This window comes from Panulirus ornatus, chromosome 65 (assembly GCF_036320965.1).
Source record: "Panulirus ornatus isolate Po-2019 chromosome 65, ASM3632096v1, whole genome shotgun sequence".
Taxonomy (NCBI): Eukaryota; Metazoa; Arthropoda; class Malacostraca; order Decapoda; family Palinuridae; genus Panulirus; species Panulirus ornatus.
In genome coordinates, this window is record NC_092288.1 from 569,651 (window position 1) to 595,787 (window position 26,137).

Below are 26,137 nucleotides of genomic sequence, written 5' to 3' on the forward strand. Positions count from 1 at the left end.
TATATATATATATATTATCCCTGGGGATAGGGGATTAAGAATACTTCCCATGTATTCCCTGCGTGTCGTAGAAGGCGACTAAAAGGGGAGGGAGCGGGGGGCTGGAAATCCTCCCCTCTCGTTTTTTTTTTTTCTCTCCAAAAGAAGGAACAGAGAATTGGGCCAGGTGAGGGTATTCCCTCAAAGGCCCAGTCCTCTGTTCTTAATGCTACCTCGCTAATGCGGGAAATGGCGAATAGTTTGAAAGAAAGAAAGATATATATATATATATAGGGAGGTAGATGCAAGAGTTTTGGAGAGAGGGGCAAGTATGGAGTCTGTTGAGGATGAGAGGGCTTGGGAAATGAGTCAGTTCTTGTTTGCTGATGATACAGCACTGGTGGCTGATTTGGGTGAGAAACTGTAGAACCTGGTGACCGAGTTTGGTAAAGTGTGCGAAAGAAGAAAGCTTTGAGAAAATGTGAATAAGAGCAAGATTATTAGGTTCAGTAGGGTTGAGGGACAAGTTAACTGAGAGGTAAGTTTGAATGGAGAAAAACGGGAGGAACTGAAGTGTTTTAGATATCTAGGAGTGGATTTAGCAGGGGATGGAACCTTGTTAGTGGAAGTGAGTCATAGGGTGGGGGAGGGGTGAAGGTTTTGGGAGCATTGAAGAATGTGTGGAAGGCGAGAACGTTATCTTGGAGAGCAAAAATGGGTATGTTTGAAGGAATAGTGGTTCCAACAATGTTATATGGTTGAGAGGCATGGGCTACAGACAGGGTTGTGCAGAAGAGGGTGGTTGTGTTGGAAATGAAATGTTTGAGGACAATATGTGGTGTGAGGTGGTTTGATTAAGTAATGAAAGGGTAAGAGAGATGTGTGGTAATAAAAAGACTGTAGCTGAGAGAGCAGAAGAGGGTGTATTGAAATGGTTTGGTTACATGGCAAAAATGAGTGAGGTAAGATTGACAAAGAAGGTATGTGTGTCAGAGGTGGATGGAATGAGGATAAGTGTGAGACCAAATTGGAGGTGGAAGGATGGAGTGAAAAAGATTTTGAGTGATTGGGGCCTGAACATAAAGGAGGGTGAAAGGCATGCAAGGAATAGAGTGAATTGGAACGATGTGGTATACCGGGGTTGATGTGCTGTCAATGGATTGAACCAGGGCTTGTGAAGTGTCTTGGGTAAAAAATGGAAAGTTTTGTGGGGCCTGGATGTGGAAAGGGAGTTGTGGTTTGGGTGAATTACACTTGATAGCTAGAGACTGGGTGTGAACAAATGTGGCCTTTTTTTTTTTGTCTTTTTCTGGTGCTATCTCGCTGGATTGCGTGGGAGGGGGGGATGCTATTTCAAGGGTGGTGGGGTGGCGATGAGACTGGATGAAGGCAGCAAGTATGAATATGTACATGTGTATATATGTATAAGTCTGTGTATGTATATGTATGTATATGTTGAAATGTATATGAATGTATATGTGTGTATGTGGGCGTCTATGTACATACATGTGTACATGGGTGGTTGGGCCATTCTCAGTTTGTTTTCCTTGTACTACCTCGCTGAGGCGGGTATATATCCCAGTAGGGTTGAGGGACAAGTAAACTGGGATGTAAGTTTGAATGGAGAAAAACTGGAAAAAGTGAAGAGTTTTAGATATCTGGAGGTGGATTTAGCAGTGGATGGAACCATGGAAGCAAAAGTGAATTACAGGGTCGGGGAGGGGGCCAAGGTTCTGGGATTGTTGAAGGATGTGTGGAAAGAGAGAACGTTATCTCGGAGAGCAAAAATGGGTATGCTTGAAGGAATAGTGGTTAAAACAATGTTATATGGTTGCGAGGTGTGAGCTATAGATCGGGTTGTGCGGAGGAGGGTGAATGTGTTGGAAATGAAATGTTTCAGGACAATATGTGATGTGAGGTGGTTTGATCGAGTAAGTAATGAAAAGGTAAGAGAGATGTGTGGTAATAAAAAGAGTGTGGTCGAGAGAGCAGAAGAGGGTGTTTTGAAATGGTTTGGTCACATGGAGAGAATGAGTGAGGAAAGATTGACAAAGAGGATATATGTGTCAGAGGTGGAGGGAACGAGGAGTAGTGGGAGACCAAACTGGAGGTGGAAGGATGGAGTGAAAAAGATTTTGAGCGATCGGGGCCTGAACATGCAGGAGCGTGAATGGCATGCAAGGAACAGAGTGAATTGGAACGATGTGGTATACTGGGGTCAACGTGCTGTCAATGGATTGAACCAGGGCATGTGAAGCATCTGGGGTAAACCATGAAAAGTTTTGTGGGGCCTGGATGTGGAAAGGGAGCTGTGGTTTCGGTGCATTATACATGACAGCTAGAGACTGAGTGTGAATGAATGTGGCCTTTGTTGTCTTTTCCTAGCGCTACCTTGCACGCACATGGGGTTAGGGGATGCCATTTCATGTGTAGCAGAGTGGCTGCGGGAATGGATGAAGGCAGCATGTATGAATATGTACATGTGTATATATTTATATGTCTGTGCATGTATATGTATGTATACGTTGAAATGTATAGGTACGTATATGTGTGTGTGTGTGTGGGCGTTTATGTATATACATGTGTATGTGGGTGGGTTGGGCCATTCTTTCGTCTGTTTCCTTGCGCTACCTCGCTAGCGTGGGAGACAGCATCAAAGCATAATAATAGAAATAACATATTCATACTTGCTGCCTTCATTCATAGGCACCAATAATAATACTTCCCACACATTCCCTGCATGTCGTAAAAGGCAACTGAAGGGGACAGGAGTGGGGGGCTACAAACCCTCCCCTCTTTGTATTTTAACTTTCTAAAAGGGGAAACAGAGTGAGGAGTCATGCAGGGAGTGCTCATCCTCCTCAAAGACTCAGACTGGGGTGTCTAAATGTGTGTGGATGTAAACAAGATGAGAAAAAAGGAGACAGGTAGTATGTTTGAGGAAAGGAACCTGGATGTTTTGGCTCTGAGTGAAACAAAGCTCAAGGGTAAAGTGGAAGAGTGGTCTGGAAATGTCTTGGGAGTAAAGTCAGGGGTTGGTGAGAGGACAAGGGCAAGGGAAGGAGTTGCACTACTCCTGAAACAGGAGTTGTGAGAGTATGTGATAGAGTGTAAGAAAGTAAACTCTAGATTGATATGAGTAAAACTGACAGTGGATGGAGAGAGATGGGTGAATATTGATGCCTATGCACCTGGTCATGAGAGGAAAGTGTTTTGGGAACAGATGAGCGAGTGTGTTGGCAGCTTTGATGCACAAGACAGGGTTATAGTGATGGGTTATTTCAATGCAAAGGTTTGAAATGTGGCAGTTGAGGGAAAAATTAGGGTACATGGGGTGTCCATTGTTGCAAATGGAAATGGTGAGGAGCTTGTAGATTTGTGTGCTGAAAAAGGACTGGTGATTGGGAATACCTGGATTAAAAAGAGAGATACATATGAGCAAACATATGTAAGTAGGAGAGATGGCCAGAGAACATTATTGGATTACATGTTAATTGATAGGCATGTGAAAGAAACGTTTGGATATTAAATGTGCTGAGAGGGGCAACTGGAGGGATGTCTGATCATTATCTTGTGGAGGCAAAGGTGAGGATTTGTAAAGGCTTTCAGAAAAGAGGAGAGAATGTTAGAGTGAAGAGAATGGTGAGAGTAAATGAGCCTGGAAAGGAGACTTGTGTGAGGAGGTACCAGGAGAGATTGAGTTCAGAATGGAAAAAGGTGAGAGAAAATCACGTAAGGGGATTGGGGAAGGAATGGAATGTATTTAGGGAAGCAATGATGGCTTGTGCAAAAGATGCCTGTGGCATGAGAAAGGTGGGAGGTTGGCAGATTAGAAAGGGTAGTGAGTGGTAGGATGAAGAAGCAAGATTGTTTGTGAAAGAGAAGAGAGGTGTTTGGACAATTTTTGCAAGGAAATAAGGCAAATGACTGGGAGATTTATAAAAGAAAGAGGCAGGAGGTCAAGAGAAAGGTGCAAAACATGAAAAAGAGGGCAAATGAGAGTTGGGGTGAGAGAGTATCATTAAATTTTAGGTTTTAAGGAGAATAAAAAGATATTTTGGAAAGAGGGAAATAAAGTGCGTAAGACAAGAAAACAAACAGGATATTGGTGAAGGGGGCTAATGGGGAGGTAATAACAAGTAGTGGTTAGATGACAGAGTGGCAGATACAGGGTGTTTTGGTCGAGGTGGTGTGTGAAGTGAGAGGGTCAGGGAGAATGGTTTGGCAAACAGAGAAGAGGTAGTGAAAGCTTTGTGGAAGATGAAAGCCAGCAAGGCGGCGGGTCTGGATGGTATTGCAGTGGAATTTATTTAAAAAGGGGGTGACTGTGTTGCTGATTGGATGGTGAGGATATTCAATGTATGTATGGCTCATGGTGAAGTACCTGAAAATTGGCGAAATGCATGCATAGTGCCATTTTACAAAGGCAAAGGGGATAAAGCGGAGTGTTCAAATTATAGAGGTATAAGTTTGCTGAGTATTCCTAGGAAATTATATGGGTGGGTATTGATTGAGAGGGTGAAGGCATGTACAGAGCATCAGATTGGGGAAGAGCAGTGTGGTTTCAGAAATGGTAGAGGATGTGTGGATCAGGTGTTTGTTTTGAAGAATGTATGTGAGAAATACTTACAAAAACAAATGGATTTGTATGTAGCATTTATGAATCTGGAGAAGGCATATGATAGAGTTGTTAGAGATGCTCTGTGGAAGGTGTTTTGAGTATATGGTGCGGGAGGCAAGTTGCTAGAAGCAGTGAAAAGTTTTCATCGAGGATGTAAGGCATGTGTACAAGTAGGAAGATAGGAAAGTGATTGGTTCCCATTGAATGATGGTTTGTGATAGGGGTGCGTGATGTTTCCATGACTGTTTAATTTGTTTATGGATGGGGTGGTTAGGTTACATGGGAAGTGAGTTGGTTGTTGTTTGCTGATGATACAGCACTGGTGGCTGATTTGGGTGAGAACCTGGAGAATTGGTGGCTGAGTTTGGTAAAGTGTGTGAAAGAAGAAAGTTGAGGGTAAATGTGAATAAGAGCAAGGTTATTAGGTACAGTAGGGTTGAGGGACAAGTCAATTGGGAGGTAACTTTGAATGGAGAAAAACTGGAGGAAGTGAAGTGTTTTAGATATCTGGGAAGTGGGTCACAGGGTGGGGGAGGGGGCGAAGGTTCTGGGAGCGTTAAAGAATGTGTGGAAGGCGAGAACATTATCTCAGACAGCAAAAATGGGTATGTTTGAAGGAATAGTGGTTCCAACAATGTTATATGATTGTGCGGCGTGGGCTATAGATAGGGTTGTGCGTAGGAGGGTTGATGTGTTGGAAATGAGATGTTTGAGGACAATATGTGGTGTGAGCTGGTTTGATCAAGTAAGTAATGAAAGGGTAAGAGAGATGTGTGGTAATAAAAAGAGTGTGGTTGAGAGAGCAGAAGAGTATGTATTGAAATGGTTTGGTCACACAGCGAGAATGAGTGAGGAAAGATTGACGAAGAGGATATATGTGTCAGAGGTGGAGGGAACGAGAAATGGGAGACCAAATTGGAGGTGGAAGAATGGAGTGAAAACGATTTTGAGCGATCAGAGCCTGAACATGCAAGAGGGTGAAAGGTGTGCAAGGAATAGAGCAAACTGGAACGATGTGGTATACCGGGGTCGATGCTGTCAATAGATTGAACCAGGGCATGTGAAGTGTCTGGGGTAAACCATGGAAAGTTCTGTGGGGCCTGGATGTGGAAAGGGAGCTGTGGTTTCGTTGCATTACACTTGACAGCTAGAGACTGAGTGTGAACGAATGTGGCCTTTGTTGTCTTTTCCTAGTGCTACCTCACGCATGTGCAGGGGGAGGGGGGGTGCTATTTCATGTGTTGTGGGGTGGCGACGGGAATGGCTGAGGGAAGCAAGTATGAATATGCACATGTGTATATATGTATTTCTCTGTGTATGTTTTTTTTTTCTTTTTTTTTTTTTGCTTTGTCGCTGTCTCCCGCGTTTGCGAGGTAGCGCAAGGAAACAGACAAAAGAAATGGCCCAACCCACCCCCATACACATGTATATACATACGTCCACACACGCAAATATACACACCTACACAGCTTTCCATGGTTCACCCCAGACGCTTCACATGCCCTGATTCAATCCACTGACAGCACGTCAACCCCGGTATACCACATCGCTCCAATTCACTCTATTCCTTGCCCTCCTTTCACCCTCCTGCATGTTCAGGCCCCGATCACACAAAATCTTTTTCACTCAATCTTTCCACCTCCAATTTGGTCTCCCTCTTCTCCTCGTTCCCTCCACCTCCGACACATATATCCTCTTGGTCAATCTTTCCTCACTCATTCTCTCCATGTGCCCAAACCATTTCAAAACAGCCTCTTCTGCTCTCTCAACCACGCTCTTTTTATTTCCACACATCTCTCTTACCCTTACATTACTTACTCGATCAAACCACCTCACACCACACATTGTCCTCAAACATCTCATTTCCAGCACATCCATCCTCCTGCGCACCACTCTATCCATAGCCCACGCCTCGCAACCATACAACATTGTTGGAACCACTATTCCTTCAAACATACACATTTTTGCTTTCCGAGATGATGTTCTCGACTTCCACACATTCTTCAAGGCTCCCAGAATTTTTGCCCCCTCCCCCACCCTATGATCCACTGTGTATGTATATGTATGTATACATTGTAATGTATCGGTATGTATATGTGCGTGCGTGGGCGTTTATGTATATACATGTGTATGTTGGAAAGGATCACAATTTTGCATGTGATCAAGATATTCCTATGAGTCCACAAAGAAAATGAAGCACGAAAAGTTCCCAAGTGCACTTTCGTGTAATAATCACATCATCAGGGGAGACACAAGAGAGAAATATAACAGTCAGTTGATATACATCGAAGAGACGAAGCTAGGACGCCATTTGGTAAACGTTTTGGACAATCACATGTTTACCAAATGGCGTCCTAGCTTTGTCTCTTCGATGTACATCAACTGACTTGTTATATTTCTCTCTTGTGTCTCCCATGACGATGTGATTATTACACGAAAGTGCACTTGGGAACTTTTCGTGTTTCATTTTCCCTGTGGACTCATAGGAATACATGTGTATGTGGGTGGGTTGGGCCATTCTTTCATCTGTTTTCTTGCGCTACCTCGCTAACGCGGGAGACAGCAAGAAAGTATAATAAATATAAATAAATAAAAAAAGATGTTTTGGAAGGAGGTAAATAAAGTGCATAAGACAAGAGAACAAATGGGAACATCGGTCAAGGGGGCTTAATGGGGAGGTAATAACAAGTAGTGGTGAAGTGAGGAGATAGAGTGTGTATTTGAAGGTTTGTTGAATGTTTTTGATGATAGAGTGACAGATATAGGGTGTTTTGGTCGAGGTGGTGTGCGAAGTGAGAGGGTCAGGGAGAATGGTTCGGCAAACATCTGGGATAAACCTTGGAAAGCTCTGTGGGTGCCTCGATGTGGATAGGGAGCTGTGGTTTTGGTGCATTACACATGACAGCTAGAGACTGAGTGTGAATGAATGCAGCCTTTTTTGTCAGTTTTCTTGGAACTACCTTGATGCAAGTTTAGAAGTGTCAAAAGGGAGGAAAAGGTGTAAACATATAAAAGCGAGTTCTGCCGTAAAATGTATGCAAATTCAAGTATTTCTAGATATGCAAAAGCAGATCTAATTAGGTTTAAAGAGGCATGTAGTGAGTGAACAATGCAATAGAGGAGGAGATGGGAGGAGGTATGTGTGGCACTCACTATGATTTTGGGTCAGGCTATAGGTTAGACTATGTAAGGTTGTAAGGAGGGTCAGGTGATGGGACAAGTGATAAATAAAGCCAGGTAAAGTCATAGATGAGATAAGCCGAGCAGTCAGATCATGGGTGGCCAGGGTTGTCCTCAAATATGATCTGCTGATGGAGTCTGGTCATGGGTCATACTTACGTTTCATCCACAACTCCTTCTCATGTGTGCGCATGTACTTCCAGGCCCGCACCCCAACCATGAAGCAGTCGTGGAGCAGCTCCTCAGCCTCTTGCACCACCCTGGGACTTAGGTTTACGTCACTGCGGTCAACTAGCGCGTGCATGAGGTCAGAGGTCATAGGTCGTCGGTGGAGACTGATGACATCACGTGGCTCACGCCCGCCCTCTAGAACATGCACACGCACATGCTGTTAGTTCTCACACTCAGACACACATGCACAGTCCTTAGAGAAATGACAGTGTAAGAAAACTGAAGAAAAAGGTGAGAAAAACTCAGACAAAATATGAGCTGCAAGGGGAAGTATAGGAAGATTTTTAAGAAAGGTGCAAAGGGGATGAAGGATAGAAAATGGGAGAGTTATATGCATAGTGTTACAAAAAAGTAAGAGATGGAAAATTAGAGAGAGAGAGAGAGAGAGAGAGAGAGAGAGAGAGAGAGAGAGAGAGAGAGAGAGAAATTAAAAGGGTTTGTGTCTCAAAGTGAAAATTTAAGTAAGTTACAGGAGAGTGGGTATAAGAGAGATGGTGATCAGAGGGACTGAATTAAGTACTGCAATAGTTAGTGTCCAATATATCTTAACCCCTACGAATTTGATTCCAAAGGTACTAATATTTCCATGTCAGGGTCCCTAAATAGGACACAAACACACACACACACACATGCAGGAGGGTGAAAGGCGTGCAAGGAACAGAGTGAATTGGAACGATGTGGTATACTGGGGTTGATGTGCTTCAATGGATTGAACCAGGGCATGTGAAGCATCTGGGGTAACCCATGGAAAGTTTTGTGGGGCTGGATGTGGAAAGGGAACTGTGGTTTCGGTGCATTATACATGACAGCTAGAGACTGAGTGTGAACGAATGTGGCCTTTGTTGTCTTTTCCTAGCGCTACCTCACGCACATGCGGGGGGAAGGGGTTGTCATTTCATGTGTGGCGGGGTGGTGATGGGAATGAATAAGGGCAGACAGTATGAATTATGTACATGTGTATATATGTATATGTCTGTGTGTGTATATATGTATGTATACGTTGAGATGAGATGTATAGGTATGTATATGTGCGTGTGTGGACGTGTATGTATATACATGTGTATGTGGGTGGGTTGGGCCATTCGTTCGTCTGTTTCCTTGCGCTACCTTGTTAACGTGGGATACAGTGACAAAGTATAATATATATATATATATATATATATATATATATATATATATATATTAATATGGGTAAAACTGAAAGTTGATGAAGAGAGATGGGTGATTATTGGTGCATATGCACCTGGGCATGAGAAGAAAGATCATGAGAGGTAAGTGTTTTGGGAGCAGCTTAATGAGTGTGTTAGTGGTTTTGATGCACGAGACCGGGTTATAGTGATGGGTGATTTGAATGCAAAGGTGAGTAATGTGGCAGTTGAGGGAATAATTGGTATACATGGGGTGTTCAGTGTTGTAAATGGAAATGGTGAAGAGCTTGTAGATTTATGTGCTGAAAAAGGACTGGTGATTGGGAATACCTGGTTTAAAAAGCGAGATATACATAAGTATACGTATGTAAGTAGGAGAGATGACCAGAGAGTGTTATTGGATTACGTGTTAATTGACAGGCGCGCGAAAGAGAGACTTTTGGATGTTAATGTGCTGAGAGGTGCAACTGGAGGGATGTCTGATCATTATCTTGTGGAGGCTAAGGTGAAGATTTGTATGGGTTTTCAGAAAAGAAGAGTGAATGTTGGGGTGAAGAGGGTGGTGAGAGTAAGTGAGCTTGGGAAGGAGACTTGTGTGAGGAAGTACCAGGAGAGACTGAGTACAGAATGGAAAAAGGTGAGAACAATGGAAGTAAGGGGAGTGGGGGAGGAATGGGATGTATTTAGGGAATCAGTGATGGATTGCGCAAAAGATGCTTGTGGCATGAGAAGAGTGGGAGGTGGGTTGATTAGAAAGGGTAGTGAGTGGTGGGATGAAGAAGTAAGATTATTAGTGAAAGAGAAGAGAGAGGCATTTGGACGATTTTTGCAGGGAAAAAATGCAATTGAGTGGGAGATGTATAAAAGAAAGAGACAGGAGGTCAAGAGAAAGGTGCAAGAGGTGAAAAAGAGGGCAAATGCAAGAGTTTTGGAAAGAGGGGCAAGGATGAAGTCTGTTGGGGATGAGAGAGCTTGGGAAGTGAGTCAGTTGTTGTTCGCTGATGATACAGCGCTGGTGGCTGATTCATGTGAGAAACTGCAGAAGCTGGTGACTGAGTTTGGTAAAGTGTGTGAAAGTAGAAAGTTAAGAGTAAATGTGAATAAGAGCAAGGTTATTAGGTACAGTAGGGTTGAGGGTCAAGTCAATTGGGAGGTGATTTTGAATGGAGAAAATCTGGAGGAAGTGAAGTGTTTTAGATATCTGGGAGTGGATCTGGCAGTGGATGGAAACATGGAAGCGGAAGTGGATCATAGGGTGGGGGAGGGGGCGAAAATTCTGGGAGCCTTGAAGAATGTGTGGAAGTCGAGAACATTATCTCGGAAAGCAAAAATGGGTATGTTTGAAGGAATAGTGGTTCCAACAATGTTGTATGGTTGCGAGGCGTGGACTATGGATAGAGTTGTGCGCAGGAGGATGGATGTGCTGGAAATGAGATGTTTGAGGACAATGTGTGGTGTGAGGTGGTTTGATTGAGTAAGTAACGTAAGGGTAAGAGAGATGTGTGGAAATAAAAAGAGCGTGGTTGAGAGAGCAGAAGAGGGTGTTTTGAAATGGTTTGGTCACATGGAGAGAATGAGTGAGGAAAGATTGACCAAGAGGATATATGTGTCGGAGGTGGAGGGAACGAGGAGAAGAGGGAGACCAAATTGGAGGTGGAAAGATGGAGTGAAAAAGATTTTGTGTGATCGGGGCCTGAACATGCAGGAGGGTGAAAGGAGGGCAAGGAATAGAGTGAGTTAGAGCGATGTGGTATACCGGGGTTGACGTGCTGTCAGTGGATTGAATCAAGGCATGTGAAGCGTCTGGCGTAAACCATGGAAAGCTGTGTAGGTATGTATATTTGCGTGTGTGGACGTATGTATATACATGTGTATGGGGGTGGGTTGGGCCATTTCTTTCGTCTGTTTCCTTGCGCTACTTCGCAAACGCGGGAGACAGCGACAAAGCAAAAAAAAAAAAATATATATATATATATATATATATATATATATATATATTTTTTGCTTTGTCGCTGTCTCCCGTGTTTGCGAGGTAGCGCAAGGAAACAGACGAAAGAAATGGCCCAACCCACCCCCATACACATGTATATACATACGTCCACACACGCAAATATACATACCTACACAGCTTTCCATGGTTTACCCCAGACGCTTCACATGCCCTGATTCAATCCACTGACAGTACGTCAACCCCGGTATACCACATCGATCCAATTCACTCTATTCCTTGCCCCCCTTTCACCCTCCTGCATGTTCAGGCCCCGATCACACAAAATCTTTTTCACTCCATCTTTCCACCTCCAATTTGGTCTCCCACTTCTCCTCGTTCCCTCCACCTCCGACACATATATCCTCTTGGTCAATCTTTCCTCACTCATTCTCTCCATGTGCCCAAACCATTTCAAAACACCCTCTTCTGCTCTCTCAACCACGCTCTTTTTATTTCCACACATCTCTCTTACCCTTACGTTACTTACTCAATCAAACCACCTCACAAAACACATTGTCCTCAAACATCTCATTTCCAGCACATCCATCCTCCTGCGCACAACTCTATCCATAGCCACGCCTCGCAACCATACAACATTGTTGGAACCACTATTCCTTCAAACATACCCATTTTTGCTTTCCGAGATAATGTTCTCGACTTCCACACATTCTTCAAAGCTCCCAGGATTTTCGCCCCCTCCCCCACCCTATGATCCACTTCCGCTTCCGTGGTTCCATCCGCTGCCAGATCCACTCCCAGATATCTGAAACACTTTACTTCCTCCAGTTTTTCTCCATTCAAACTTACCTCCCAATTGACTTGACCCTCAACCCTACTGTACCTAATAACCTTGCCCTTATTCACATTTACTCTTAACTTTCTACTTTCACACACTTTACCAAACTCAGTCACCAGCTTCTGCAGTTTCTCACATGAATCAGCCACCAGCGCTGTATCATCAGCGAACAACAACTGACTCACTTCCCAAGCTCTCTCATCCCCAACAGACTTCATACTTGCCCCTCTTTCCAAAACTCTTGCATTCACTTCCCTAACAACCCCATCCATAAACAAATTAAACAACCATGGAGACATCACACACCCCTGCCGCAAACCTACATTCACTGAGAACCAATCACTTTCCTCTCTTCCTACACGTACACATGCCTTACATCCTAGATAAAAACTTTTCACTGCTTCTAACAACTTGCCTCCCACACCATATATTCTTAATACCTTCCACAGAGCATCTCTATCAACTCTATCATATGCCTTCTCCAGATCCATAAATGCTACATACAAATACATTTGCTTTTCTAAGTATTTCTCACATACATTCTTCAAAGCAAACACCTGATCCGCACATCCTCTACCACTTCTGAAACCACACTGCTCTTCCCCAATCTGATGCTCTGTACATGCCTTCACCCTCTCAATCAATACCCTCCCATACAATTTGCCAGGAATACTCAACAAACTTATACCTCTGTAATTTGAGCACTCACTCTTATCCCCTTTGCCTTTGTACAATGGCACTATGCACGCATTCCGCCAATCCTCAGGCACCTCACCATGAGTCATACATACATTAAATAACCTTACCAACCAGTCAACAATACAGTCACCCCCTTTTTTAATAAATTCCACTGCAATACCATCCAAACCTGCTGCCTTGCCGGCTTTCATCTTCCGCAAAGCTTTTACTACCTCTTCTCTGTTTACCAAATCATTTTCCCTAACCCTCGCACTTTGCACACCACCTCGACCAAAACACCCTATATCTGCCACTCTATCATCAAACACATTCAACAAACCTTCAAAATACTCACTCCATCTCCTTCTCACATCACCACTACTTGTTATCACCTCCCCATTTGCGCCCTTCACTGAAGTTCCCATTTGCTCCCTTGTCTTACGCACTTTATTTACCTCCTTCCAGAACATCTTTTTATTCTCCCTAAAATTTAATGATACTCTCTCACCCCAACTCTCATTTGCCCTTTTTTTCACCTCTTGCACCTTTCTCTTGACCTCCTGTCTCTTTCTTTTATACGTCTCCCACTCAATTTCATTTTTTCCCTGCAAAAATCGTCCAAATGCCTCTCTCTTCTCTTTCACTAATACTCTTACTTCTTCATCCCACCACTCACTACCCTTTCTTATCAACCCACCTCCCACTCTTCTCATGCCACAAGCATCTTTTGCGCAATCCATCACTGATTCCCTAAATACATCCCATTCCTCCCCCACTCCCCTTACTTCCATTGTTCTCACCTTTTTCCATCCTGTACTCAGTCTCTCCTGGTACTTCCTCACACAAGTCTCCTTCCCAAGCTCACTTACTCTCACCACCCTCTTCACCCCAACATTCACTCTTCTTTTCTGGAAACCCATACAAATCTTCACCTTAGCCTCCACAAGATAATGATCAGACATCCCTCCAGTTGCACCTCTCAGCACATTAACATCCAAAAGTCTCTCTTTCGCGCGCCTGTCAATTAACACGTAATCCAATAACGCTCTCTGGCCATCTCTCCTACTTACATAAGTATACTTATGTATATCTCGCTTTTTAAACCAGGTATTCCCAATCATCAGTCCTTTTTCAGCACATAAATCTACAAGCTCTTCACCATTTCCATTTACAACACTGAACACCCCATGTATACCAATTATTCCCTCAACTGCCACATTACTCACCTTTGCATTCAAATCACCCAACACTATAACCCGGTCTCGTGCATCAAAACAACTAACACACTCATTCAGCTGCTCCCAAAACACTTGCCTCTCATGATCTTTCTTCTCATGCCCAGGTGCATATGCACCAATAATCACCCATCTCTCTCCATCAACTTTCAGTTTTACCCATATTAATCGAGAATTTACTTTCTTACATTCTATCACATACTTCCACAACTCCTGTTTCAGGAGTACTGCTACTCCTTCCCTTGCTCTTGTCCTCTCACTAACCCCTGACTTTACTCCCAAGACATTCCCAAACCACTCCTCCCCTTTACCTTTGAGCTTCGTTTCACTCAGAGCCAAAACATCCAGGTTCCTTTCCTCAAACATACTACCTTTCTCTCCTTTTTTCACATCTTGGTTACATCCACACACATTTAGGCACCCCAATCTGAGCCTTCGAGGAGGATGAGCACTCCCCGCCTGACTCCTTCTTCTGTTTCCCATTTTAGAAAGTTAAAAAAATACAAGGAGGGGAGGATTTCTGGCCCCCCGCTCCCATCCCCTCTAGTCGCTTTATACGACATATATATATATATATATATATATATATATATATATATACAGAGCATCAGATTGGGGAAGAGCAGTGTGGTTTCAGAAGTGGTAGAGGATGTGTGGATCAGGTGTTTGCTTTGAAGAATGTATGTGAGAAATACTTAGAAAAGCAAATGGATTTGTATGTAGCATTTATGGATCTGGAGAAGGCATATGACAGAGCTGATAGAGATGCTCTGTGGAAGGTATTAAGAATATATGGTGTGGGAGGCAAGTTGTTAGAAGCAGTGAAAAGTTTTTATCGAGGATGTAAGGCATGTGTACGTGTAGGAAGAGAGGAAAGTGATTGGTTCTCAGTGAATGTAGGTTTGCGGCAGGGGTGTGTGATGTCTCCATGGTTGTTTAATTTGTTTATGGATGGGGTTGTTAGGGAGGTGAATGCAAGAGTTTTGGAAAGAGGGGCAAGTATGAAGTCTGTTGGGGATGAGAGAGCTTGGGAAGTGAGTCAGTTGTTGTTAGCTGATGATACAGCGCTGGTGGCTGATTCATGTGAGAAACTACAGAAGCTGGTGACTGAGTTTGGTAAAGTGTGTGAAAGAAGAAAGTTAAGAGTAAATGTGAATAAGAGCAAGGTTATTAGGTACAGTAGGGTTGAGGGTCAAGTCAATTGGGAGGTGAGTTTGAATGGAGAAAAACTGGAGGAAGTGAAGTGTTTTAGATATCTGGGAGTGGATCTGGCAGCGGATGGAACCATGGAAGCGGAAGTGGATCATAGGGTGGGGGAGGGGGCGAAAATTCTGGGAGCCTTGAAGAATGTGTGGAAGTCGAGAACATTATCTCGGAAAGCAAAAATGGGTATGTTTGAAGGAATAGTGGTTCCAACAATGTTGTATGGTTGCGAGGCGTGGACTATGGATAGAGTTGTGCGCAGGAGGATGGATGTGCTGGAAATGAGATGTTTGAGGATAATGTGTGGTGTGAGGTGGTTTGATCGAGTAAGTAACGTAAGGGTAAGAGAGATGTGTGGAAATAAAAAGAGCGTGGTTGAGAGAGCAGAAGAGGGTGTTTTGAAATGGTTTGGTCACATGGAGAGAATGAGTGAGGAAAGATTGACCAAGAGGATATATGTGTCGGAGGTGGAGGGAACGAGGAGAAGAGGGAGACCAAATTGGAGGTGGAAAGATGGAGTGAAAAAGATTTTGTGTGATCGGGGCCTGAACATGCAGGAGGGTGAAAGGAGGGCAAGGAATAGAGTGAATTGGAGCGATGTGGTATACCGGGGTTGACGTGCTGTCAGTGGATTGAATCAAGGCATGTGAAGCGTCTGGGGTAAACCATGGAAAGCTGTGTAGGTATGTATATTTGCGTGTGTGGACGTATGTATATACATGTGTATGGGGGTGGGTTGGGCCATTTCTTTCGTCTGTTTCCTTGCGCTACCTCGCAAACGCGGGAGACAGCGACAAAGCAAAAAAAAAAAGAAAAAAAAAAAAATATATATATATATTAATATATATATATATATATATATATATATATATATATATATTTTTTTTTTGGTAAAGTGTGTGAAAGAGGAAAGTTAAGAGTAAATGTGAATAAGAGCAAGGCTATTAGGTACAGTAGGGTTGAGGGTCAAGTCAATGGGGAGGTGAGTTTGAATGGAGAAAAACTGGAGGAAGTAAAGTGTTTTAGATATCTGGGAGTGGATCTGGCAGCGGATGGAAACATGGAAGCGGAAGTGGATCATAGGGTGGGGGAGGGGGCGAAAATTCTGGGAGCCTTGAAGAATGTGTGGAAGTCGAGAACATTATCTCGGAAAGCAAAAATGGGTATGTTTGATATAAAAATATATATATATATATATATATATATATATATATATATATATATATATATATATGCCCTGGTTCAATCCATTGACAGCATGTCAACCCCGGTATACTACATCTTTCCAATTCACTCTATTCCTTGCAAGCTTTTCACTCTCCTGCATGTTCAGGCCCCGATCAACCAAAATCTTTTTCACTCCTTCTTTCCACCTCCAATTTGGTCTCCCACTTCTCCTCGTTCCCTCCACCTCTGACATATATATCCTCTTTGTCAATCTTTCCTCAGTCATTTTCTCCATGTGACCAAACCATTTCAAAACCCCCTCTTCTGCTCTCTCAACCACACTCTTTTTATTACCACACATCTCTCTTACCCTTTCATTACTTACTCGATCAAACCACCTCACACCACATATTGTCCTCAAACATCTCATTTCCAGCACATCCACCCTCCTTTGCACAATTCTATCTATAGCCCACGCCTCGCAACCATATAACATTGTTGGAACCACTATTCCTTCAAACATACCCATTCTTGCTTTCCAAGATAACGTCTTCAACTTCCACACATTTTTCAATGCTCCCAGAACTTTTCGCCCCCACCCCCACCCTATGATTCACTTCCGCTTCCATGGTTCCATCCGCTGCCAAATCCATTCCCAGATATCTAAAACACTTCACTTCCTCCAGTTTTTCTCCATTCAAACTCACCTCCCAGTTGACTTGTCCCTCAACCCTACTGTACCTAATAACCTTGCTCTTATTCACATTTACTCTCAGCTTTCTTGTTTCACACACTTTACCAAACTCAGTCACCAGCTTCTGCAGTTTCTCACCCAAATCAGTCACCAGTGCTGTATCATCCTCGAACAACTGACTCACCTCCCAAGCTCTCTCATCCACAACAGACTGCATACTTGCCCCTCTTTCCAAAACTCTTGCATTCACCTCCCTAACAACCCCATCCATAAACAAATTTAACAACCATGGAGAAATCACGCACCCCTGCCGCAAACCAACATTCACTGAGAACCAATCCCTTTCCTCTCTTCCTACACATACACATGCTTTACATCCTCGATAAAAACTTTTCACTGCTTCTAACAACTTACCTCCCACACCATATATTCTTAATACCTTCCAGAGAGCATCTCTATCAACTCTTATCATATGCCTTCTCCAGATCCATAAATGCTACATACAAATCCATTTGCTTTTCTAAGTATGTTTCACATACATTTTTCAAAGCAAACACCTGATCCACACATCCTCTACCACTTCTGAAACCACACTGCTCTTCCCCAATCTGATGCTCTGTACATGTCTTCACCCTCTCAATCAATACCCTCCCATATAATTTCCCAAGAATACTCAACAAACTTATACCTCTGTAATTTGAGCACTCACATTTATCCCCTTTGCCTTTGTACAATGGCATTATGCAAGCATTCCGCCAGTCCTCAGGCACCTCACCATGAGTCATACATACATTAAATAACCTTACCAACCAGTCAACAATACAGTCACCCCCTTTTTTAATAAATTTCACTGCAATACCATCCAAACCCGCTGCCTTGCCGGCTTTCATCTTTCGCAAAGCTTTTACTACCTCTTCTCTGTTTACCAAATCATTCTCCCTAACCTTCTTACTTTGCACACCACCTCGACCAAAACACCCTATATCTGCCACTCTATCATCAAACACATTCAACAAACTTTCAAAATACTCACTCCATCTCCTTCTCACATCATCACTACTTGTTATCACCTCCCCATTAGCCCCCTTTCATTATACTTAGTTGCTGTCTCCCACGTCAGCGAGGTAGTGCAAGGAAACAGACGAAAGAATGGCCAAACCCACCCACATACACATGTATATACATAAACGCCCACACACGCACATATATATATACCAATACATTTCAATGTATACATACATATACATACACAAACATACATATATACACATGTTCATATTCATACTTGCTGCCTTCATCCATTCCTGTCGCCACCCTGCCACACATGAGAAAACCTATACATTTCAACGTATACAAACATATACATACACATACATATACATATATACACAGTACATATTCATACTTGCTGCCTTCATCCATTCCCGTCGCCAACCCACCACACATGAAATGGAACCCCCCGTCCGCCGTGTGTGCAAGAGGTAGTGCTAGGAAAAGACAACAAAGGTCACATTCGTTCACACCCAGTCTCTAGCTATCATGTGTAATGCACCAAAACCACAGGTCCCTTTCCACATCCAGGCCCCACAAAACTTTCCATGGTTTACCCCAGATGCTTCACATGCCCTATTCAATCCATTGACAGCATGTCGACCCCGGTATACCACATCATTCCAATTCACTCTATTCCTTGCACCCGAATCAGCCACCAGCGTATCATCAGCAAATAACAACTGACTCACTTCCCAAGCCCTCTCATCCACTACTGGCTGCATACTTGCCCCTCTCTCCAAAACTCTTGCATTCACCTCCCTAACAACCCCCTCTATAAACAAATTAAACAACCATGGAGACATCAAACACTCCTGCAGCAAACCAACATTCAGTGGGAACCAATCACTTTCCTCTCCTCCTCTCTCCTTCTCGAACAAATGAGGGTTGATAGAGATGCTCTGTGGAAGGTATTTGATATATCATTTATATATATATTTATTTATTATATTTAGTTGCTGTCTCCTGTGTTAGCAATGTAGTGCAAGGAAACAGACGAAAGAATGAACCAACCCATCCACATACACAAGTATATACATAAACGCCCACACACGCACATATACATACCTATACATTTCAACATATACATACATATACATACATACATACATACATGTTGTATGGTTGCGAGGCGTGGGCTATGGATAGAGTTGTGCGCAGGAGGGTGGATGCGCTGGAAATGAGATGTTTGAGGACAATGTGTGGTGTGAGGTGGTTTGATCGAGTAAGTAATGTAAGGGTAAGAGAGATGTGTGGAAATAAAAAGAGCGTGGTTGAGAGAGCAGAAGAGGGTGTTTTGAAATGGTTTGGGCACATGGAGAGAATGAGTGAGGAAAGATTGACCAAGAGGATATATGTGTCGGAGGTGGAAGGAACGAGGAGAAGTGGGAGACCAAATTGGAGGTGGAAAGATGGAGTGAAAAAGATTTTGAGTGATCGGGGCCTGAACATGCAGGAGGGTGAAAGGCGGGCAAGGAATAGAGTGAATTGGATCAATGTGGTATACCGGGGTTGTCGTGCTGTCAGTGGATTGAATCAGGGCATGTGAAGCGTCTGGGGTAAACCATGGAAAGTAGTGTGGGGCCTGGATGTGAAAAGGGAGCTGTGGTTTCGGGCATTATTGCATGACAGCTAGAGACTGAGTGTGAACCAATGGGGCCTTTGTTGTCTTTTACTAGCGATACCTCGCACACATGAGGGGGGAGGGGGATGGTATTCCATGTGTGGCGGGGTGGCGATGGAAATGAATAAAGGCAGACAGTGTGAATTGTGTACATGGGTATATATGTATGTCTGTGTGTGTATATATATGTGTACATTGAGATGTATAGGTATGTATTTTTGCGTGTGTGGACGTGTATGTATATACATGTGTATGGGGGTGGGTTGGGCCATTTCTTTCGTCTGTTTCCTTGCGCTACCTCGCAAACGCGGGAGACAGCGGCAAAGAAAAAAAAAAAAAAAAAAAAAAAAAAAAAAAAAAAAAAACATAAACATTTACATATATACACATGTACATATCTATACTTGCTGCCTTCACCCATTCCCGTTGCCACCCCGCCACATGTGAAATGGCATCCCCCTCCCCCCCGCACACATGCAAGGTAGCGCTAGGAAAAGACAACAAAGGCCACATTTGTTCACACTCAGTCTCTAGCTGTCATGTGTAATGCACTGAAACCATAGCTCCCTTTTCACAAGCCCCACAAAACTCTCCATGGTTTACCCCAAACGCTTCACATGCCCTGGTTCAATCCACTGACAGTATCGACCCCGGTATACCACATTGTTCCAATTCACTCTATTCTTTGCCAACCTTTCACCCTCCTGTATGTTCAGGCCCCAATCGCTCAAAATCTTTCTCACTCCATCCTTCCACCTCCAAGTTGGTCTCCCACTTCACCATGTCCCCTCCACCTCTGCAGAAAGTAGGTTGCATTCAATATGATTAGGGAGGGGGGAAGGCAGTAAACAACATAATGAATGAAAGTTGCTATGCATATGTTAAGTATACAAAACCCTTTCTCTTATTTTGTCAAGCAACTGATGAATGAATGAAGAAGGTACTGCAGAATGAGATGAAGTGGTTGAGCTGCATTCTTTTATCATTTTTGGAAACTACATACTTCGTAAATACAGACAAGAGATCCATTAACTTATACAAAGTGGTTTTTAACATTTTCAAATATACTTCAACGGAGACTATACATGTGAGAGACAGCGAAGACAAGCCTTAAAAAGAAGATAATCTAATTTTTTTTGTTATTCATGATCTTATTTGTAACAGCCCAGTTTTGCATGATATCTAATACTTACACTTTATCTATTTCAGGCAATCTGATTTTGTCGTATTCTCTATTCATTTCCTTTCGTATATCTATATACAAGAGCACTTGAACTAGTGCAATGTACAACCAGTGGAAATTCATATCACTACATATTGTAAATATAATTTACAACAGAACTCATTACATTCAGGTTAAGATAACTGGGGCATCACATTAATGATGCCATGCAGTCAATGAGGATAGTTTATACTCTACAGTAATCATTCTCTCAACATTTACACAGAAGTGCACTGGAAATGATACAAGGTGCAAAAAATGACATTTCAAATCAATATTTACAATAATGATTATAATTATCTCTTTACTATTTAGGCAAAGTTAAAAAGAATAGTATTAGGATCCAATCTGATGTTATGTGACCAATGAAATGAATTCCACTTAAGTGTTGAGAGAAGAAAGACTAGACTGACTTACTGAGTGGTCAAGCTGATGAAATTTCCAAATGAAGGAAATTGACGAAAGAAAGTAGAGTGATCTGGTGAAAGAAGGAAAAGTGATCTTGTGGAAGAAGGTAAAAACCAGATGGAAGGCAGCAGAGATCTGGTAAGAACTCTTTGGTGAATGAAGGCTTAGTGACAGTGTGAGTGGAGGAAAAGTAAACTAGTAAGAGAAGATTAGGTGAATTCATAAGAAATGGCATAGCAACCAGATGAGATGAGATAAAGTGAACTGGTGAGAAAAGGTTGAGGGGCTTGGTAAGGAGGTCAAGTGACATGACCTGGTGAGATGGAGCAGAACTTGGTGAAAAAGGAAGAATAAAATGGTGAGAATTGGTAGCAAGACTACCAGATAAGAAGACTAAAAGTGACCTTGTAGGAGAGGGTTACATGTCTTGGTGAAAGGAAGTACAAGGACTTTGCTAAAGAAATCAAAAGGACTTTGTGCAAAGAGCAAGTAACTTTGTGAGAGAAGGTAATATGACATGTTGGTAAAAGATAAAGTGACCTGGTGAGTATTAGACTGATCACAAAAGAAAGGCACAAGATTCCCCAAGTTCACCAACTATGGAGACTCAATTGCCATGGCCACCCTCTTGATGGAGATCCAGTTGGGAATAGGCATCAGAGATATGGATAGAGTCCCCAAGTAACCACAAAATAACACATCCACTAAGTGGTTCTACAGCAGTAGTGAACTTACGGGCCTCCCAAAGGTTCCATTCAGAATCTCTCATGTTGCTAATGTCACGCTTTGCCCGCTCAATGCTTTCCTGCAACATCTGGTCTGGGATAATAAAGTTGGGACTGGCTGTCTTCCACTTAGTTAGGTCCACTGACTTGATGTTCTCCCCCTGACATGACATGCGGGCATTCCTGTGGGAGCAAAAAAGGTTGCAATGCATTACAATACACTAGATGAGACTATAGAAAGAATGGGGCACAATTCAGGGAAAGCTGTACTGAAGTCAGTTTGTGTTTCCAAGCATTAGCTAGCCATGTATCTACAGCGCCAGCAAAAAACTTTACCTACATCCTTGTACAAAGGCAAAGGGGATAAGAGTGAGTGCTCAAATTACAGAGGTATAAGTTTGTTGAGTATTCCTGGTAAATTATATGGGAGGGTATTGATTAAGAGGGTGAAGGCATGTACAAAGCATCAGATTGGGGAAGAGCAGTGTGGTTTCAGAAGTGGTAGAGGATATGTGGATCAGGTGTTTGCTTTGAAGAATGTATGTGAAAAATACTTAGAAAAGCAAATGGATTTGTATGTAGCATTTATGGATCTGGAGAGGGCATATGATAGAGTTGATAGAGATGCTCTGTGGAAGGTATTAAGAATATATGGTGTGGGAGGCAAGTTGTTAGAAGCAGTGAAAAGTTTTTATCGAGGATGTAAGGCATGTGTACGTGTAGGAAGAGAGGAAAGTGATTGGTTCTCAGTGAATGTAGGTTTGCGGCAGGGGTGTGTGATGTCTCCATGGTTGTTTGATTTGTTTATGGATGGGGTTGTTAGGGAGGTGAATGCGAGAGTTTTGGAAAGAGGGGCAAGTATGAAGTCTGTTGGGGATGAGAGAGCTTGGGAAGTGAGTCAGTTGTTGTTCGCTGATGATACAGCGCTGGTGGCTGATTCATGTGAGAAACTGCAGAAGCTGGTGACTGAGTTTGGTAAAGTGTGTGAAAGAAGAAAGTTAAGAGTAAATGTGAATAGGAGCAAGGTTATTAGGTACAGTAGGGTTGAGGGTCAAGTCAATTGGGAGGTGAGTTTGAATGGAGAAAAACTGGAGGAAGTGAAGTGTTTTAGATATCTGGGAGTGGATCTGGCAGCGGATGGAACCATGGAAGCGGAAGTGGATCATAGGGTGGGGGAGGGGGCGAAAATTCTGGTAGCCTTGAAGAATGTGTGGAAGTCGAGAACATTATCTCGGAAAGCAAAAATGGGTATGTTTGAAGGAGTAGTGGTTCCAACAATGTTGTATGGTTGCGAGGCGTGGGCTATGGATAGAGTTGTGCGCAGGAGGATGGATGTGCTGGAAATGAGATGTTTGAGGACAATGTGTGGTGTGAGGTGGTTTGATCGAGTAGGTAACGTAAGGGTAAGAGAGAGATGTGTGGAAATAAAAAGAGCGTGGTTGAGAGAGCAGAAGAGGGTGTTTTGAAATGGTTTGGGCACATGGAGAGAATGAGTGAGGAAAGATTGACCAAGAGGATATATGTGTCGGAGGTGGAGGGAACAAGGAGAAGAGGGAGACCAAATTGGAGGTGGAAATATGGAGTGAAAAAGATTTTGTGTGATCGGGGCCTGAACATGCAGGAGGGTGAAAGGAGGGCAAGGAATAGAGTGAATTGGAGCGATGTGGTATACCGGGGTTGACGTGCTGTCAGTGGATTGAATCAAGGCATGTGAAGCGTCTGGGGTAAACCATGGAAAGCTGTGTAGGTATGTATATTTGCGTGTGTGGACGTATGTATATACATGTGTATGGGGGTGGGTTGGGCCATTTCTTTCGTCTGTTTCCTTGCGCTACCTCGCAAACGCGGGAGACAGCGACAAAGCAAAAAAAAAAAAAAAAAAAAAAAAAAAAAAAAAAAATCCTTGTATTTTCAAAGGTGATATGTGCTAAGGTTCATTGTGGGTACAAGAATATGGTGCTCTCAGGGTGAAAGCATCATGCACCTGTTTACTGAGAATACTATTTCTAATGGTGTGAGCACCAGCAGCCCGACTCAGAGTGCCTCAGGCTATCTTTAGGAAAGGCTATTCTTTCTTTACTCCTGGCTGACACTTCATTATGGGAATTTTGCTTCTAGGTACTGTATTTCTTCCACCTGTGCTTCAAGATGGTTGTTTCTTACCTTTCTATGGAGGATAAAGCCTGACTTCTCACCTTGAAGCAAGATGTGGGTACATGTGAGATTTCTAGGTGTACATACTGGGTGCTCAGAATGTATGATCAAGCAGTTGCTTGCCAGCACTCATGGCCTCCCTGACAATGTCATCCCAGCACCAAAATCTATCTCTGGTTGCCCAAAGAAGACTTCTAGATCTACAGATAACCTCCTTAAACGAGAAACGTTGAAGCAATCCTGCATTTCAGCTGCCAAACTTGAGAAAAGCCATCCAAAACTTTTAGGAGACATCTCTCAAAAGACCACTCAACAATGCCTGCCAAGGGACCTTAACATTCCTTTCTGCAAGCCTGCTGCCAAACCCCTTCTTACAAAGGAAGTGAAATACAAATAACTCACTTTTGCATTGAAATATATGGACTGGAGTGAACAACAGTGGATTATGGTAATGCTCTCCAATAAAGGTTTCTTGAAGTGTGTGCAGTCAAGGCAGGGTAGGGTGGGGAGGCCAAAGGGCGTCAGCCAGTATGACTTGTTTTACAGTAAAGATGGTGAAACAACCTGAGAGTGTGATGATGTAGGGATGCTTTCGTGGTGCAATGATTAGGGAGGAATGGAGAGCAGTACATTAGGGTGCTAAAGGACCACTACTTCCCTTTATGAGGTTTATGGGTGTGACCACTTTAGGCAGGTTAGTGCCCCTGCTATAAGACTAGAAAGGTGGTGAACTAGTTATTAAAGAAAAAATTAAACTGCTGGAGTGGGCTGGGAACTCCCTAGATCATAACCAAATCGAGAACTACTAGAACTAGATGAAAGTCAAGTTTGCTTCCTGCAACATCTTATCAGTGCCTTGCCTTATTCAGATCAAGACCCTATGGACCCAAAACATGGACCTGGAATGATTCCAGAAATCCACTGAGTCCATGCCCAAATGTCTGTGGATGGTAATCAAGGTTTGAAGGAGGCGAAAAAGTACTAGAAGTATTTTGAAAATAAATGATGGGGAGTGGACAAGGATTTTTTTTTTTGACACAGCATATTCATCATGTATATCATTTTCATCATATATGTTTGCTATTCCCAACATTAGCAACGTAGCACCTGGAACAGGTGAACAAAAGGCCTCATTTACTATTTTGCTGTCATGTGTATTGCACTAAAACTAAAACTAGAGCCCCCTGTCTACATGCAGGCCCTAAAGGCCTTTCTGTGGTTACCTTAATCAATTCACATGCTCTGGTTCAACCCAATGACAGCATGTTGTCCCCTGTAAACCACATTGCTCAAATATGCTCTATTCCTTGCATTTCCATGCATGTTCAGGCCTTGAGCCTTCAAAGCATAATTCACTCCATCCTTCCACCTCCTCTTTGGTTTCTCCTTTCATTGTTCTCTCCACTTCTGACATATATACCTTCTCAGTCATCCTTTCTTCACTCAACCTCTCCAAATGTCCAAACCACTTCAACACACCCACTTCATCTCTCTCATACAAACTCCTCTTATTACGGCACCTTTCTCTCTTATCCTATCATTTCTTACTTAAGCAACCCTCCTCACACCATATACTGTCCCAAATCATTTCATTTACATCAAACAAGCCCATCTTTGCCCTTAAAGACAGTAACCTCTCTTTCCACACATTCCCAAGGCACCTAAGACCTTTGCCCCACTATCCACCTTATGGCTAACTCACATGGTTACATTTGCTGCCATATCCACTCAAGAGCTGAACATTCCACTTCCTTCAAGTTCTTTCCATTCACTCTCCAATTAACATCTCTTTTTTTCTCTACTAAACCAAATAACCTTGCTTTTATTCACATCTACTCAGCTTTCACACACTCTCCCAAACTCAGACACCAACTTCTGCAGTTTCTCTCTCTAATCTGCAAACACTGACACACCTGCCTAAGCCCCAACACCCACAGCAGACTGCATACTTAGTCCTCTCTGCAAGACCCTTATATTCACCTCTCTCACTACCTATCCATGAATAGATTAAACAACCAAGGTGATATACATA

At 42.9% G+C, this 26,137-nt stretch overlaps 1 protein-coding gene and 1 long non-coding RNA gene across 4 annotated transcripts in view; one reads left to right on the forward strand and one right to left on the reverse strand.

Annotated features, from left to right (window-relative positions):
* LOC139746613 (uncharacterized) overlaps positions 1-26,137 on the reverse strand; it is a 257,343-nt gene that overhangs the window by 95,152 nt on the left and 136,054 nt on the right. For 2 of the 3 annotated variants that reach the window (XM_071658030.1, XM_071658029.1), the window contains exons 14-15: positions 21,962-22,134; positions 7,940-8,146 (exon numbers count right to left, since the gene is read on the reverse strand). In XM_071658030.1, coding sequence (XP_071514131.1) covers positions 7,940-8,146; positions 21,962-22,134 — 380 coding nt within the window. The remainder of the gene's footprint in view (positions 1-7,939; positions 8,147-21,961; positions 22,135-26,137) is intronic. The other variant, XM_071658031.1, reaches the window with a different exon arrangement.
* The window catches only part of LOC139746617 (uncharacterized), a 41,667-nt gene continuing 23,632 nt past the window's right edge, over positions 8,103-26,137 (forward strand). The window contains exon 1 of the long non-coding RNA XR_011712182.1: positions 8,103-8,242. This is a non-coding gene — a long non-coding RNA (uncharacterized lncRNA). The remainder of the gene's footprint in view (positions 8,243-26,137) is intronic.